Consider the following 17017-nt stretch of genomic DNA (forward strand, 5'->3'; position numbering starts at 1 on the left):
TGAGCACCTTCCCTATGTGTGGACACAGTTTACCTGGGATCACTTCATAATATCGCCAATAAATTGTAGCCAGCAGCTTTATTAATGGCTAATACACTTTCATAATGCCTCTGTCAGGCTCTATATTTTAACTGTTTTATTACCATATAAATGGGTCAACACCAGCCAACGGGATTTACCACAACCTGGCGACCCAAACTTGCTTTTGGATCCATAAAGCATTAGTAAACTGTTTATTAAACATTAATAATGTCATAGTTTTCTACTTTAAACCCTTTATAATGAACCCTATTTTAAGATAAGACTGTATTAATCTCCCACTGGGGAAATTCACACATTACAGAGTCAAAAAAATACAAATAAAATAAAATATAAAATCTATATACACCACATGCACCTTTCACTTAGACAGATATAAGTATATGTCCATGATTTATAGTTGCATGGAATAAATGTATTACACATATGGTGTGTATTTTTACTGTAAAAATACAGAATTCTATCAATATTAATGCACAGTAAGTGGTAAAATTTCACACAGAAATGCAATGTTACACTGAAATAAGTAAGCCTACATATAAATGATACATACAATTATTATTATTACATACAAATATATAATTATCATACATATTTATAACCTACATATTTTACATACTATATATATATATATATATATATATATATATATATAATTAAATGATAGATATAAGAATATTTACACAGTATAAATATTTATAATGTGTATATTACATATATAATGTGCATTCATATTTTTCACCACACATATCCTCAATATGTAAAGTAAAGTAAACATTATTGGAAATTCGTATTGGGCATAGTGCTACATTTCATTGCTTCACAGCACAAGATAAAAACATCATCACAAGCAGAGTTGTGTCACATACAACAGATGTGGACTACATTTAACAATCACAACACAGGGACATACAGAGACGTCTCAAGTGCAAGAAAAAGTGCCGAGTGCTTGGGCGCTGTGTGTTCATTGCACTAGTTTTTAAACATTGTTCAACAGCTTAATGGAGGCTGGAACAAGACTGTTGCTGTATATTATACACACACGTGGTTCACAAAAGACAAAGATCCTTATGTGCACACTTGCACTCAGGAACATTATCGTTGAAGACTGGAAGATTTAACGCCACCCCAAAGGAAGACAGAATTTGTTTGTCATGTAGGTGAAGTTGAGAATGAGGTTCACTTCTTGTTATACTGTCCTGTATATTAAGACATAAGGAATGTACTTTTCAGTAAGATAACCTCTATCTATGTTGATTTCTTTTGGTTGGATGATGATGATGATGAAAAATTTGAGTTTTGTTTCAGACAGGGAAACTTTTTTTGTGGCTGAATTTCTTTGCCAGGCCTGGGACAGAAGGCAGAGTATTCTGCTTCTGGACTAAGTAGTAAAATAACATGTACTTTTGACTGTTACTGCAATGTCATTGTGATGGTGTCTTGTAAACCCATGAGTGTTGGGCACATCTAAGTGTGCGTGACACAAATAAAAATCAATCGTATAGTATGTGTAACATGTAGGCTATGAATATGTGTAATATATTCAGGAATACTACTGCACTTACAGTATACCACATACACGTCACTTGTCAACCACCACAGTGATACTGCATTATGCATTATGGCAACACTGTGTTTGTGTGTGAATGACACACATTAATAAAAGCAAAACAGACAAACAGGCTCCTCTGTACTTCTGCATTAGTGTTCCATCTTTATTTGTGTAAATACCTACACACTTTAATGCACTTGGGATTACAATCAGGCAGTTCAGTCATAAGATAGTAATTACAAAATACCATATCAACGATGTCTAAACTTTACATGTGTCACTGAATAAAAAAGACAAACGACAAAAATAAGATGCCATCACGTGTTGTATAAGAGTACATTTTGTAAAAAAAGACACTGGAGTGAAAGTAGTCTCTGCTTTTGTGTTACAATGGAATGACGGTCTCAGAGAAAGACTGAACGCAGCAGCCTTGATTCAAAGTGACTTCTCTTTAACAATCTAGGAGCTGTAGGCAGCATTAAGAGTCAACGGAGTGTATATGGTCCTTTTCAACACAAGGCACTGAGGAATTTTACTCCAACTCGTTTTCAAGCAGGTCCTACTGAATAAAAAACAAAAAACAAAAACACGATTCTTATTGATGTGGCCGCTGGAGACAACACTTGAGAGGACACTGCACATGGTTTCCCAGTCTTTGAACACTTAAATGGACTTGATCTATTTTGTTTCATAACTTTTAAACACGCATCATCATCATGCGTGAGGAAAAAAAGGAGTCATGTTATGGCACAGGGGAGTAGAGGTGGTTATACCTACAGCATCTGCCACATAGCCAGGGAAACATGTCAGATGCTTGTTTGATTATCTCAGACAAACAGGCACTGAATACTTGTAAATCATAGTTGAGCATGTCATGTCAATATTACAGAATCATGACTCATTTGACACAGTTAAAACTTTGGTATGACCACAAACACATAAGAGAAAAATGTCCAGCATTTGTAAATACTATACACATGAACTCAATTGAAAGAAAAAATGTTCAACATGAGACTTTTGCATCCTTTCTAAGGCCAGTGGAATAAATAGACCTGTTTTTGAGATCAGCAACAGTTATCACTTGGGATATTACGTCAGGCGATCACAGGATGCGTTCTCAACTATTTTAGTGACGTATGTTTTGGACCTCAGACCTTGGCAGGCCTGACTGGAGGAATGACAACATCCTGTTTTGCCCTTCAGCTAGTGTGTCACCTACAATGATTGTTCTTACAGGTCAACCATCTGGACAGGCTGGTCTGAGGCTGATTTGACATTCTCAAGAAAGCATTCAAGCCTTGGAGAAATGTTGTAAACAGTGGGGGTAGTCTGAGAATGCAGTAACAGTCACAAGTGTTTAGATCATCCCTCAGATCATTTTCAGGAGTGAAACAGTCTCGGGCCATCCACTGTGGGAACAGCATTAGCGAGCGACCTGACGGCTCAGGGTTGCTGCATGTTCTGGGAGGTCTCCTGTTCGTGATGGTCCACTCTGGGAGTGTGTCTCTGCAGGTGTTAAAGTTGTCTAGTCATCAAGTGTCTCACTGCAGTGGATTATCAAACACAGAGTCTGGTAGGACAGAGATCTTCAGCTTCTTTTCTGGCCAACTGTACTCCTTTGGTAACTTTGTCTACAGAAAGAGAAAGGATATACTGGGTAAAACACAGAGTTGAACAAAAACCAAACAGAAAATAAAAGTTTAAATACAGGGGGTTTTACCAACCTCCTCCCGAGTGTTAAGTTCTTGTAAATCCCCAAGCATCTGCTCCACAAACTCCTCAGTCAACAATATCTATATAGGCAGAGCAGAAGGTCACAAAATACATGAAATATGAAAGCACCACCTGAAAACTTGAGTTTATGTGCGAGTCTGTGTGTGTATACCTGAAGCCAGGGGCCATGGGCTGCATATGGATGCTCTTCAGTAGCAAAAGCTCCTTCAACTCCCGTAGACACAAATGTAATGGCTGTGTCTCCGTTGATACTTTTGTAAGTGAAGTGTCTCCCATGGAGCAACCGGCCCCTGTAAAAGATTAAACACAACACAGCTTGAGCTACAAATTTGAAGCATGAGTGTGTGTTTTCATTCATTTTAACCATAACTAAACGCTTATCTTTCCACATGATTTTTATTAGCAAGCTTTTAAAGTTAATATTAAGTTAATATTTTAGTTTCTGAAAAACATCTTTGTGCTGACTAAAGATATTCACCAGTTTTGATATCTACAGAAACATTTTTTTGCTCGAGGCAACAGTAACAGTCAGCATCTAATGGAGAAGCTTTAAAGAATTTATCTGTTGCAGGGACGAAAATGAAAATATAATTTGGAGAATGGAACTTATGTTGCATGTTTCTTCATGTGGCTTTATGTGCTGGTGCCAATTTCCTTGAGTAACTGCAGGCATTTATTAACACTGAAATATTTTGTAATAAATCAACACAGGTACTAATGAAACCGTTCTTTGTATCTGCAGCCATCATGATAATTTAAATGTGATAGGTGCATTTTACTGGTGGATACAACATATACAGGGTTTTGTGATTAAACCAAAAAGTGATATCACCCTAAATTGCCAAGAAATTGGTTAGTAATGAGATGTTCAACGCAGTCTATTTCTAATATGACAAAGATGGATGGATCGGATCTTATGAGGTACTTATCTATAGTTAGTGAATTACCCTCAGTAGATGATAGTCAGCATGTCCCCAGCTTGGAGAAGCATGCAGGAGTACTGCCATGGAAGCTAAGTAATGTACTGCCGTGGACAGGGACAGCAGGAAAACATATTTTGGCTGTCTTAAAAATCTTTAACAGTTTAAGTGTAGGCTATATTGAGAACACTTCCACCACTTCATCTTGATGCTGACAGCCTGTTCTGATGGGGAAGCCATTAACGGCTTCAGTTCCCAAACTATGCTTCCGTCAAAGTCACCAGACTCATTTTAGCTTGTTCAACAGAGAAGCTGCTCTTCTGCTGCCTTACTCAATTAGTTTGTGCTATTGTGTGACTTTGGTAAATCCGAACTAACACTTTTAAACACATAAATCACAAAAATGATACAACCAAAGTGATCGAGGCAGTGCTACATCTGCAGCTCCTGCGTTCAGTGATGTTAAACGACTGTTTTACTCAATGGATTCTGGCTTTAAAGAGAGCAAATTAACAGCTTCAGTTCCCCTTTAGAAATCGCTGTCTGTCAGCAAATTAAAGAGGTGAGAATATTCTCAGTATAGCGTACACTTTGACTGATATTGATTTTTTTTTTTTAGGTGGCTAAAATACATTTTGCTGCTGCCCCCTTCCACAGATGTACATTGCTTAACTTCCGAGGTGGTACTCCTTCATGCTCCTCCAAACTGAGGGCATGCAGACTGACATCTATAATGTGTAATACACTAACTATGGGTAAGTACCTCATACACTCTCAATCAAAAGATCCAAACCATTCCATTAACTTGGGTCTGGTTGGATCTGTTGCACAGTGTGAAATGTTCAACTACATCACACCCCATTGTCAATACCATATAATCGGGCCCTTTACACTGTGTTCTCACTCTTAACTCCCAGCACATCTCTCCCTCTCACACACAAAGGTCTCTCTGTCAACTAACTTTGGTCTTGTTCTTTCCTCAGACAGAGATTACATAAAGCAGGTTCATCCTGGTCTATTGCCTGTGCAGCGAGCATCACCAGCGGAGCATTTCTAAAAACCCCACAGTTCCCACTGAACAGTAATTGCTTCGTTGATATTTTGTCCGAGAAAAAAAAACGCATTCCAAGAAACGTCAAGTTACGTATAAAGGTGAAAACCAAGCCCAGATAGATATCAGCCATGGGTGTGCAAATTTTATCAGACACAGATCAAATCAGAGAAAGCCAAAACTCAAATGTTAAGATCCTGCAAACTGCTATGCCCCCATTTTGTTTTGTCACCATGACACATAATGTAATAACTGTTTGTGTCTGCATGCGTAATTTTTTTTTTTAATTTTCCTCATGTCAACTAACGGCAACTTCATTATAGAGTTTAAGATCACTGAAAATCATAGTTTTAATTCAGCAAAGCATGACCTTTAGTACTCTAAAGCTACTTCCTCCTGTTTAACACACTTCTTGTTGGGTAGGTGAGCAGTAAAGAGAGTAAGGGTCTCAATCATGGTGTCATTGAACAGTTATAACCTTTGCTGACTTCTCTAATTCATCAAGGATCAGAAAAAAAGGTAAAAAATAAAAGCAAACCAATTTACACAAAACAAGCCAGACAAATACAAGAGACCAAAGTCTAGTGGCTCATGATCATGACAGTACAAGATGTTAATATTAATGGCGCCCCCCTTGGCTGAGCTGTACCGTGAGCTTCACAGTCGATGAACGCTTCCTTCTGCGCTATGATAAAGTTGGCAGGTGAAGTTCAGAGGAAGGAAAATAGTTCCTACATGAAACTAATTACAGCAAGGTCTGTTATTATCTTGAGTAACTGGATCAGGATTTGTGCAAACAGACATTGCTGTTGAGTTTTTCAAATGTCATTTTTGGTGGTTTGAGCTAAACAGGGTGAGTGCTGTCTAGTTCAATTATATTCAAGAGAAGGCAGACATCTCTACGGCCGATATCTCCAACACCAGGCAGCTCATACTAAAACAATTTAGATAGATAATTAGCACTAGAGGCAAGAGAAAATATATGTATTTTGAGTCTGGGGTAACTGGCTCTTTCAGTTATAAACCTGAAGGTCAATTTATCTATTTGACGTGTTGCATTTATGGCACCTAGCCAGCTTTTTACTCAACATTTTGAAGTGGCATTAAAGTAAAAGTAGTGGGAGGAAAGTCAGAGTTTAGTGCCAACTTGCAACATCTGATTTTCTCTGTGATATTCTGCCACACCCATCCAACACGAATATCTGGACTGTTTTTTGTTTTTTTTTAATCTCGCTGTCTTCAGGACATTCCAAAAGGGTACATATCTTGTGTGGGAGTGGAAGAGAGAAATGGTGCAGTACCGCAGGCAGAGGGGCAGCAGTGTGCCTGACTCTTGGTTGAATTTCAGATGGACGCTCTCCAACTGTCGTGTTCGGACCAACTCATGAGGAACAATAGCTGCTGAACTCTCACTCTCCAAACTGTCCTTCCGACTCCTACGAAACAAACAAAGAAGAGAAAATAAAGCGTGGAAGGCAACAAAGGGGAAACACAAGTGAGGAAGCCTAATATGGTACACTCAGCAATGAGAGAATGTCTGTCTGTGAATAACAGCTACCGCAAAGGAAATGGCGGCTCCTTGGGCTTTGTCTGCGAATGGAAATGTACAGATTTCACAACTGCTCTCAAGGAGCCGTCACCTGATTCTGCGGAAGACTTAATTTCCACAGAAAAATACCAACAATTTAGTGAGAAACCTGAATATTATGCTTGTAGCTAAGAAACAATGGTGATAACAGTTCAGATGTCAGTTGCACCGTGAGTCACTACACATGGCGAAGGGAGTTATCCTGGTGCAACCCTAGTGATCCCATTTTGGTGTGTGGGAGGAACACTCACTGAGGTCTCTCGTGGCCCTGTCTCTGGCTGCTGATGGGTGGTAGTGCTGCCTTGCTGTTAAACTCCAGTCCTTTCCTCAGGGTCTCCCTGATCTGCTCTGTGTCTGTCAACACACAAAGATCAGCATGGAATTATCCCATCATGCACCGCTGACAGCATGAAGCCACAACTCCTGTGTACAGATTGGTCAAGCATTCTTGGGTCTTCTCAGCTTTAATTATAGGATCTACTCTTTTGAGTCCTTTAGGACTTGGCGTACCTTTGTCTGAGAGCCTCCGTGGCTGTGATCCTATGCAGATAGACCGGCTGTCCTCCTCATCCTCTGGCGGTCGACTCAGATCGTCCCACGCACACTTGGCGCTGACCCCGCTCAAGTTAGAGCCCTCTGTCTCAATACCCTGGTCCACTCTCTCCTGCTTAGATGAGCAAGAAATATACGCAATCATCAACACTAGCTCTCATAAAACTCACACAAGATTATTAAGAAAAGTTATGAGATTCAGAAATGAGAAGACACTGCATAAAGATTTCTGGGCCAACAGGGGGCACTCAATACTGTCAGAGAGCAAAATAATGTAGTTATGGAAAAGTCATTCTCTATAAAGGGTTCCCCTTAAAATGCTTTATAGATGTAAAGGTCACTTTGCCTCTGATATCCCAGACAAATCCTTGACCTGTTCCACGCCAGTCCCAGGTGGCACTGCAAGTTATAAATAGCAGTCTATATATATCTTAATGAATGGGCAATCAGTTTCCTTTGGGTCACCTTCCAGTTAACTCTTCCAAATTTAGCTTCACTTTTTAACCCGAATCCCTTTACTGACCGTCTATCCAATCACAGGCCATAACTATAAACCTCTCTCATGCTATAATAGTAGATTGAGATGATGGTAAACAATTAATTTGGTAATATAGCAAGCAGCATAAGATTGCCTTTCATCTAACACACTATAAACACAACACAGTTCACTCTGAGGAGTGTGCAGAACTTAAAAAAAGCCTTACTTGTAGGTGTGGATCAATGTCAAAAATGGTCTCCCCTCTCCTCATGTCTGTGATTAGCCAGGGGCCACCAGCTCTGTACACAGGACAATCATCAACATTAGTCCCAGACAGCATTAACCATTAACGTTAATAGAGTTAAACACAGAGTTAATAAATAAGCAAGTAACTACATGCTACACTTGCTGGTCACAATGTATTAACTTTAATGACTGATGATTTGGAGGCAAGTGTAAATACTGTGTTACAATAGAAAATAAAGTCGTCTATATTTGATTTGTTAATACCAAACCATGAAATAAGATCTGGTCTGCATTATGTCAAGTAAGGACATGTTGGAAAATCATCAGCAAATTCACAATTTTTTCACACGCAAATGCACAAAAGAATGTCTCACGTCAAGTTATATTTACTGCAAATCTAAATGATGACTATCCCATCACATACTGGAATTAATTGTACTGACATTTATATTGACATGGCAATCCTGAGTCATGACACAGCAAATTAACATAGCTTGGTCTGAGTCACTTGTCAAACAAAGTTAAGCAACAAAGTAAAACCTAAGAATATTAACACAGCCCGATATATAAAGTTTAATTTTTAAATCTAAAACATGGTGTCCTTATCTGGCTGCATCATGAATTCGTGCCCAGCCATACTCACACTCTGATTCCACGCATCAGCTCCAGGATGCCTTGACCGTTCCACTGCTGGGCCGCCTGTAGCTCCTCTGTACACACACCCACAATCTATAGGAAACAATGCAGAGCATGAAAGTATACTGTCTACAGTCTTGTTACCTTCTGAGTACTTTTTACTGCTGCTGCCGTTATCTAACTGACAACAAGAACTAAGTCTTTGAAGTTAATATAAACATTACTAACAAAATTCATCATGTTTGCAGAAAACCATCTGTCTCACATTAGTGTACTGTGGCTGTTGATATTTGGTACCATTATATAATATTAACTAAATGTCGCAATGAGTTTATAACAATTCAGTTGATGTGACTTGATGCAAAGACACTACAACACACTGATCTCCTGTTGCCATAGAACTGACAATACACATACACTGAATGAACACCTGAAACTTATTTAACTGACGAGATGAGTGTACACACATCATTTACTTGACAACAGTAAGTCATTTCTACTTGGGTTTTCATTTCATACATTTATTTAAATGCTTTTATTTTAGTATTTTGGCCTGAAAGCAGACAGAATTTTTAACTCCCTACACTTTGTTTCCATCTTCAGCCTCACATTGCATCCACGCTAAACAATTTCTGTGGGAGAGGGGGATTTGATTTTCCCTCGATAGCAGTGACCATCTTGTCATGATAGTTATTATTCATAAGCATTGGTTGTTTTTCATTTCAACCGAGAAACCGCTGTTCCATGGCGTGATGTCAGACAAATCAGTCAACTTGGTGGAGTGGGTGGATTCCAAGGTCTGAACCCAGGGAAAGTTTAGCTAAATGCACTGTATCTTATGATAAATATGTGTCCTGCATGATCATCACTAATACTAAAATGCAGTGCTACGGTCATCCTCATCTCTTCTGATTCTGGTCCATGTTTTGTCCAAATAGCAGTTATCATCTTTGATTTATTGTGCCAAAAGATCCCAAAAGTGCTTGACATGAAGTTGCTTAAACTATGTGAATACTACTCACCTGCAGAAAGCTCACTGTGCCAAATGGCGTTTGAATTGGTTGCATCTGTGGGTCCTCTGTAAGCAACATATGCTGGATACGAGATTCACTATTGTCCAGTGGGCTGTGCCACGACACATGGTCGCCACTACAAAATGTGTTTTCTGTAGAAGAGAGAACAAAATGAGAGAATCACTTTTAAAGAACAGTAAAATGTGCTGTTTAAAGCTGTCTACAATACACACTCTATCCTGCAAAGTACATTTTGGCCTGTACCTTCGGTCACTAGTGGGAAGCAATCCTACTTTCCTAAGTTTCATTATCTGATGGTACAGAATTGCTGAGGGAAAGTTGCAGTAACAGGAAAAGAGGGGACACAGATCAGCGAGAGAATGAGAGTGAGTAAGTGAGAGAGAGAAAAATCGAGAACCAAATGTGGCAAGAAAAAAAAAACTACATTTCCATTCAAGGAATCTGTCTGCTTGGGAGGTAACATGCACCCCGTCCAGATTCACTGCAGGAGAAAAGCAAGGGGGAAGATGGCCAGGAATCAGCATTCATTTAGCTCAGGAGCCCAGCCCACCCACGCGCAAATTGACCCCAGCTGGATAGCAGAGAAGGGCTGGGTGGTGAGGAGAGGGGAGCCTGGAGAGAATAGCCTTCTTCTCTTTCATGGCTTTTAAATGCCCCCTCCTCTCTCAACCACACTTTCTTGTTCACTGTATAATACACAACTGAAGGGTTTAAAGAACTTAGCAGCATGGTATACACCCATTCCACAGAGTATACATTCACACACGACAACAACGATCTTGTTTGCCATTTGTGCAAACAATCCTATTAAAACTGTGAAGGGAAAGAAAGGGGAAACTAGACTTCCTGTCAATACCCAGAGCTCCAACAAACACAAATAATGTGTACCAAGACCACAGCCTGCAGCAGACTCCTCTAATCTTGCATGTTTGAATGTATCACAGGAAATACAAGGTACCTTTACAAAGAACACATTCTTCACATTCACAAAGACGTGACAAGGAGGCATGCCAACTGCAGCCACAGAGAGTTGTTCTATTAAAAATGTGTGCAGATGAATCATTTACTAGACTATTAACAAAGTGTGACCAAATGAAAACAGAAACCATTACTTTAACTTTGTCACACATTTTCCAGGTGACGGATTAAGAATGTAGGGCTTGAACTAACAATGTTTTTCATGTCACTTTACTGATTAATCAAGTAAACAGTTCCTCCTTAAAAATTCTGACTATGAGATTTCCAGAGCCCAGATTAATGTCTCAAAATTGCTTGTTTAATCTGACAAATATATAAAACTTTTAACTGAATTTCGATTAGCATGCATTTTTTTAACAAATCCAGCCATCTATTTACACCAAATGTTTAAATCTAAATTCCCTCATCACTTGAACACTGGAATCTCCTTATTCTTTATCATTACTGCTGCAAAACTGTGCACAAGAGTTGTTCAAACCAATTTCTAAGTTGTTTAACAATAGAGTATGGCATTAAATTACTTGCCTTGACCTTGAGGGTTTTTTCTTAACGTTTACAATCATCAATCATCACTCGTGTTCAACGTCAGCAGATACTACACTGGACAAAATATATACTTCCTACATACAATAATGTGAATTCAGCCTGATTATTTGTCATATTTGCATCTTCCCCTACTGTTTACATTTCATATTGCTTTGTATTTTCTACTTATGCTCACTTATTATATTGCTTTCTTGTTTTTGCTCTATCCTCTTTACTGCTTCAATGATGCAAATGTCCCTGCTGTGGGACTAATAAGGGATTATATTATCTTTTAATGTGTGGCTTGCTCCATGCAAAGATGCAAAATGTACAGCTTTGTTTTGTACTCCTCTTAAACACTGTGCTCTTACCTGACTGGAACACGTAGCGAGCCAAGCCCTGCATGAGTTCTGCAGGCCAGGTTGGTGGTGCCGTCTCTCCCGTCTCTCTTTTGAGTCTAAAGGTGAGTTCAAATCCAAAACCACTGGGTCCGTCTGCCCCTGTGAATCTAATACGCGCACATGCACACGCACACACACACACACACAAACTGGGTAAGAAGCTGTACTTTATTTAATAGTAAATCACACTATTTGAGTTAGTAGGTGGTCTACTCTTTAAGAGCTTCTGACATGAGCAAAAATGTGGCATGCTTAAAAAGGCTTGATGCAATATGTACAGATTTCCCAGGTTTTTAACAATGCACAAACTAATGAAAAAGAAACAGATCAATGCCGCTATTCCTCTCCATCTACCCAACTCCCCCGTGCAACAGCAAGTCAAGTATTTACATTAGCGTACTTACTCATGAACCCTATTATCCCCATACAGGTCACTCAGTCCAAAGCTGACATAGTGCCAATGCTCCTGGATGTCCTGAGCTGGACAGCCCGTACTCCTATACATACTGATGTAGTCTAACGGATCAGGCCCCCCTAACCTGTGAGAAGCATAAAATGAAAACCATCGGCCATGTCAGAAATTGTTATTGTTGTCAGTGCAGTGTGTTTACTCTTGAGTACACCTATATGAAGACAGTAAGCTTAGATAGGAGACAATAACTGTGTAAAATTAATAGTAGTGAGCATTTAAATACATAGATTTTAGTTAGAGTGATATAGTTTGTAACTGAATCCTCCAACTCCCCAAAACAAAGTAGCAGTTACCCACTGTGTGACTCCTGTACGTAGTTAGCTAAAAAGTTAGCTTAGCAGTCATTAGCTAAACGTCTAGCCATCACTGCATGAACTTGTTCCACAAACTTCAGGCCCACAGATTTGACAGACCAGCAACAACAAAATGAGGTACCTACCAATATTTAACAATAGCTGTAACTTGAAGCGGGTTGGCCTGTTCGGGGTAAAGTCGCCGGCATTCCCCGTAGATAGCCTGCAGTCCAGGGGGAAACGTCGGCACCAGCCCGTGGGCTTGAACACCACTGCTAGGCCGTACCTCATCCATGCCACGACCTCGAACAAACCTAGTTCTTCTATAAAAAAAAAAACAGCGTATAAGCAGTTATATTCTGCTTTCTACCCCCGCTCAACTAAAACGACACAATCCCAAACCATAAAAAGTCTTACACTACAAATGCAGACCGACGAAATACTGATTTAACTCGGACCGCTGTGCTGCACTCAGCAGGGACACAGCCTGTTGCTCATCTTTACAAGAAACTACCTCACCATTGGTTGGATGGGGTCGTGACGTAACTGACTGACGGCTTCAAGTGACCAATCAGAAATGTTTTTTTTTAGGTCGTGTGGATTTGTTGATAATTATGATTGGCTGATACACTGTCAATCAAACAGTGAGCAGATGTAATTTTAGGTCGAGGCTCCAAAAATTATGGCGTAATTATATTCTTTATTTTAATGAAAATAGCAATACAAAAATGTAAATATACTCTCTCTCTATACACACACACACACACACACACACACACACACACACACATATATATATATATATATATATATATATATATATATATATATATATATATATATATATATACTTTAACCCTGCATTTAAAAAAAAAATACTTGAGTAAAAGTTCATTTATATTATCAGCAAAAATTAAGTAGCCTATTTAAAGTAGTAATTACAAGTAAAAATGGACTACTGCTTGCAAAAAGAGTTATCTCACTCTCCTGGAGAAAGACCAGTAAACCAAAGTTAATTAACTGGATTAAATAATTATTCATAACTATAGGCCTACCTCTGGAAAAGATTACATACATTTGAAGTCATTTTCTACAATTTATGGAGGATATTGATATATATATACCTATTGTATTATATAACTCCATATTCACCGTGGAGTTATACCGTTTTAATTCTAAAAGTATAACCAGGGACAGGGGTTGCAAATTAGCCATGGCTAGAAACCTGTAGGTATTGCATCTACTTTGTATTTTTCATATGAAGCAATGTCTAACGCATTTGTCCTTGTCAAATAAACAAGTAATAAATAGAAATAAAATAGGATATCTGGGATGTTGGCATGAGAGTGCATATAATAGGCTCCTGTCTATATTTGGGCCACATGGCAGGGGGCCTTATTACATCCCAAATTAATAATAACAAGGAAGGAGTGCCAACTTGTAAGATGAAAAGGATTTATTTCAGAAAAATGACAATATGAATTAGCAGACACTTATAATGGAAAAAAACAACATGCTAAGGTGAGGTACTTTTTAAAATTAATTTCCCCTGTTACTCATGGCACTGTGTCTCTCTTTCATAGTACTGAATGCAAGCACAGTGCACTGGTAATGAACCATAGTGTTTTATTACTCAACAGGTTTCTTCACACTACACATGCAGTGATGCAATAGCAGCCAGCCAACTTTTTCTGCCTATCACCACCACACAGTATAGACAGCCTGGAGCCAGGAAGTCAGGAACCAGGAGTATTAAGAATGAAACCACTGCTATGGACCTTACACCTATAATGATGTTCAATCCATGTGGGAGAAATGTGTGCAAATATAGAGTTTATATGGCATGGCATATCAAGGGATAACTTTAAAACACTACAGATACCTCAAAAATAACTGCTTTAAACCAGTACTATTGTACTTCAGGTCATCAAAGCAACTTATACCTCAACAGCAGCAGCCCATGATCGTGTAACTGAAAAGGATGTTGGCTGTTGTATCTAATCATATTGTTTATAACTAATCTAACTAACTGCCATCACCATGGCTGCAGATTTTTATAGAGCTAGGGCTGAGATAACATCTGAATAAAAAGACGTCCACGTGTGTGGGTTGTATAGGGCGTGGTAGCCCTTGGATTCTGGATATATTGTCCTTAAGTGCTCTCACTCCTTGTACTGTAATGCTTAAATGATGTAGGATTTAAAAAAAAGTTATTAGAGTCAATAAGTTACAGAGGAAAATAATTCATTTTGATTTATTTTATTAACAACATGATTCATACATATTTATCAGTCATTTACAAATGGGTTTATTTTATTCACAGTACTGTTACATGCAATTTGAAATGACTTCCTCATTCATCATTTGAAGAAAAACAATAAACGCAAAATACAAATGAAAGTAACGCGTCGTAAAAACAAGACATGCTGGAATGAGTGTAAACCACACAAGTGTTTGTGCTTTCTTCTGATGGTCATGATTTCCGCTCTGTGGTGTGGTGTGGTGCAGTAAGGCTGACAAACAAGTACCATGCCAAAAGAACTGAGCCCATAGATGACACCTGAACACGCCACCATCTATGGAATTCAGTTCTCATAGTAAAGCACTTATCAAACGTTGGTCCTCGGGTGCCTCTTGATCCTCGAATGGCTTATCATTTGACACAACTCATGCTCCATTATTAATGCTCTTTTCGACTTAGTTTATGGCCCACGTCTTGACGAAATAAAACCACAATAAAGCCAATTTGCGATCAATAATACAGCATAAGAACGATGTACATTATACCAGATGCTGAGCAGCATGTTGAGCTGTATGCAGATCTTGTCGTCAGATGATAGCCAGCAGGTTATGAGACTGACTCACCCATGACCTTCCCTTTTTCTCAAGAAATGCAGGGTGATGAGATGATAACGTCAGCCCTGCTTCTTTCATAAGAAGATTGAGCAAGAGGCCGTTACTGTATAAGGTGATATTAAACAGTGACCAATCATAGTTGGCATTTACATCACACAGTAGTGCAGTATGTAATTTAAAACATTGACTTCTTCATAAATTGGCATGAGATTGAGAGGCATTCTATGAAAGTGAAATGAAACCAAAGTGGAAAACAAACCTCCCAAATGTCGTTATGATTGAATGGACCCAGTGCTGCGGTTAGACTGAGCCTATGGAGAGTTTCGGGGTCGTCTGAGGAAACCTTCTCAACCTAAGTATTCCTGGAAACGCTTCTCAACCACTGAAATAAAAGTCTGTCCAGTGAGCTGATGCAAGCAGTGAATCAGATCATGGTGATAGTGCTCTGGTCGAGGCATGAAATGACTCATCATTTATGGCCGTACACTCCCAGGAAAAGAACTTTGGGACAATGTGATTACTGACACCCAGTTGGTCAATGTATCTTTGAACCCTCCAAAGTAAGTTTGAAATTAACCAACCTGAGTTCTTTTACAGTATCTCTTTAAATAAATAAAAAAAAAAAACTTCACCTCATTCAAGGCCATATTGACAGTGACACTGCGGCGAGACAATTCCTAAATGTTATCTCAGTCACGGTAGTTTATTCAGTATGAGTGTACATTCTTTTAGGATGCATGCAATACAGTACAATGAACTTTCTGAGGAAGGCCACACCTGAACACGTTCAGGAAACTATCTTTCCGGCAGTTGGACTGGGAAACAACCGGTTCTACGGCCTGTTGCTAGAAAAGAATGAGGGCATGAACTCAGTCTTACTGCCTGCACTCATTTAAACAGCTCTCATATAAATATCTGGCACATTAATACCCTTCATCTGTGCTCACAGAATGTGGAAGTTGTTTTTTCTTGGTAAGTACTCATTTCTACCTCATTTGAATATTTCACAATTTAAAACATGTTGAAAGTTCGTAGCTTGTACTTTAAAACAGGCACTTTTTACAAGTTTAAATACTGTGTCAAATATTTTTTAATTGACTATAATTTGAGTTAGTTTCCTACTATATACTTACCCCAGTCATTCACTGAAAGCTTTCTCTCCAGATCTTGAATGTATCAGAAATACGTCTCCTCATAAAGGACTCCTAGGACTGAGCTCCAAGCCTTAAACACTCTTTGGCAGTCCCATCTCAACAAAAAGATGTTTGAGTGTTGAATCAGCAGCACGTCTCTCCCAGCTTAATGAATATACAGTAAGCCATCCCTCTCCAGTTCACCTGCATGTTCTGCTCACTCTCCCATGTCCTCCAAGTCCCAAGGAAGGATACAGCATACTGTCTGACATTCACAGCAAAGGACCTTAAATACCACCACCTTTCACATCACACATCAGCCTCCCTCCCTCCTCTCTATCTGTGTTTTTTATACGCTCCCTCTGTTCGGTAAGCCTGACAGTCACTTCCCAGTAAGAAGGAAACAGTGGGAGTGGTGAGCAGCACGCCCCCTCACAGTGAATCAACACATAATAGTTTCTGAGGAAAACCATCTGACTGGCCCTGCCCCCTGTTCCCATAAAGTAAGCAGGGGAAAGGCTGTGTCTTC

The 17017-nt window shown here is 39.1% G+C and overlaps 1 protein-coding gene across 4 annotated transcripts; it reads right to left on the reverse strand.

Annotated features, from left to right (window-relative positions):
* Positions 1–1728: 1728 nt before the first annotated feature.
* sufu (suppressor of fused homolog (Drosophila)) lies at positions 1729–16759 on the reverse strand. Of its 4 annotated transcripts, none has more exons than XM_049600612.1 (13): positions 16489–16759; positions 12646–12822; positions 12139–12273; positions 11705–11841; positions 9819–9961; positions 8804–8889; positions 8141–8213; positions 7395–7551; positions 7136–7238; positions 6598–6732; positions 3477–3615; positions 3316–3384; positions 1729–3222 (listed from the first exon to the last, which is right to left on the reverse strand). In XM_049600612.1, exons 2-13 carry the CDS (start codon positions 12792–12794, stop codon positions 3133–3135), a joined length of 1416 nt encoding a protein of 471 aa, XP_049456569.1. In that variant the 5' UTR covers positions 12795–12822; positions 16489–16759; the 3' UTR covers positions 1729–3132. The 4 variants fall into 4 exon arrangements, with proteins under 4 accessions (XP_049456569.1, XP_049456568.1, XP_049456567.1 ...); XM_049600611.1 differs by lacking the exon at positions 16489–16759 and adding an exon at positions 12917–13010; XM_049600610.1 differs by lacking the exon at positions 16489–16759 and having other exon boundaries at positions 12646–12998.
* Positions 16760–17017: the final 258 nt, after the last annotated feature.

Source organism: Epinephelus fuscoguttatus, linkage group LG16, assembly GCF_011397635.1.
Source record: "Epinephelus fuscoguttatus linkage group LG16, E.fuscoguttatus.final_Chr_v1".
Lineage (NCBI taxonomy): Eukaryota > Metazoa > Chordata > Actinopteri > Perciformes > Serranidae > Epinephelus > Epinephelus fuscoguttatus.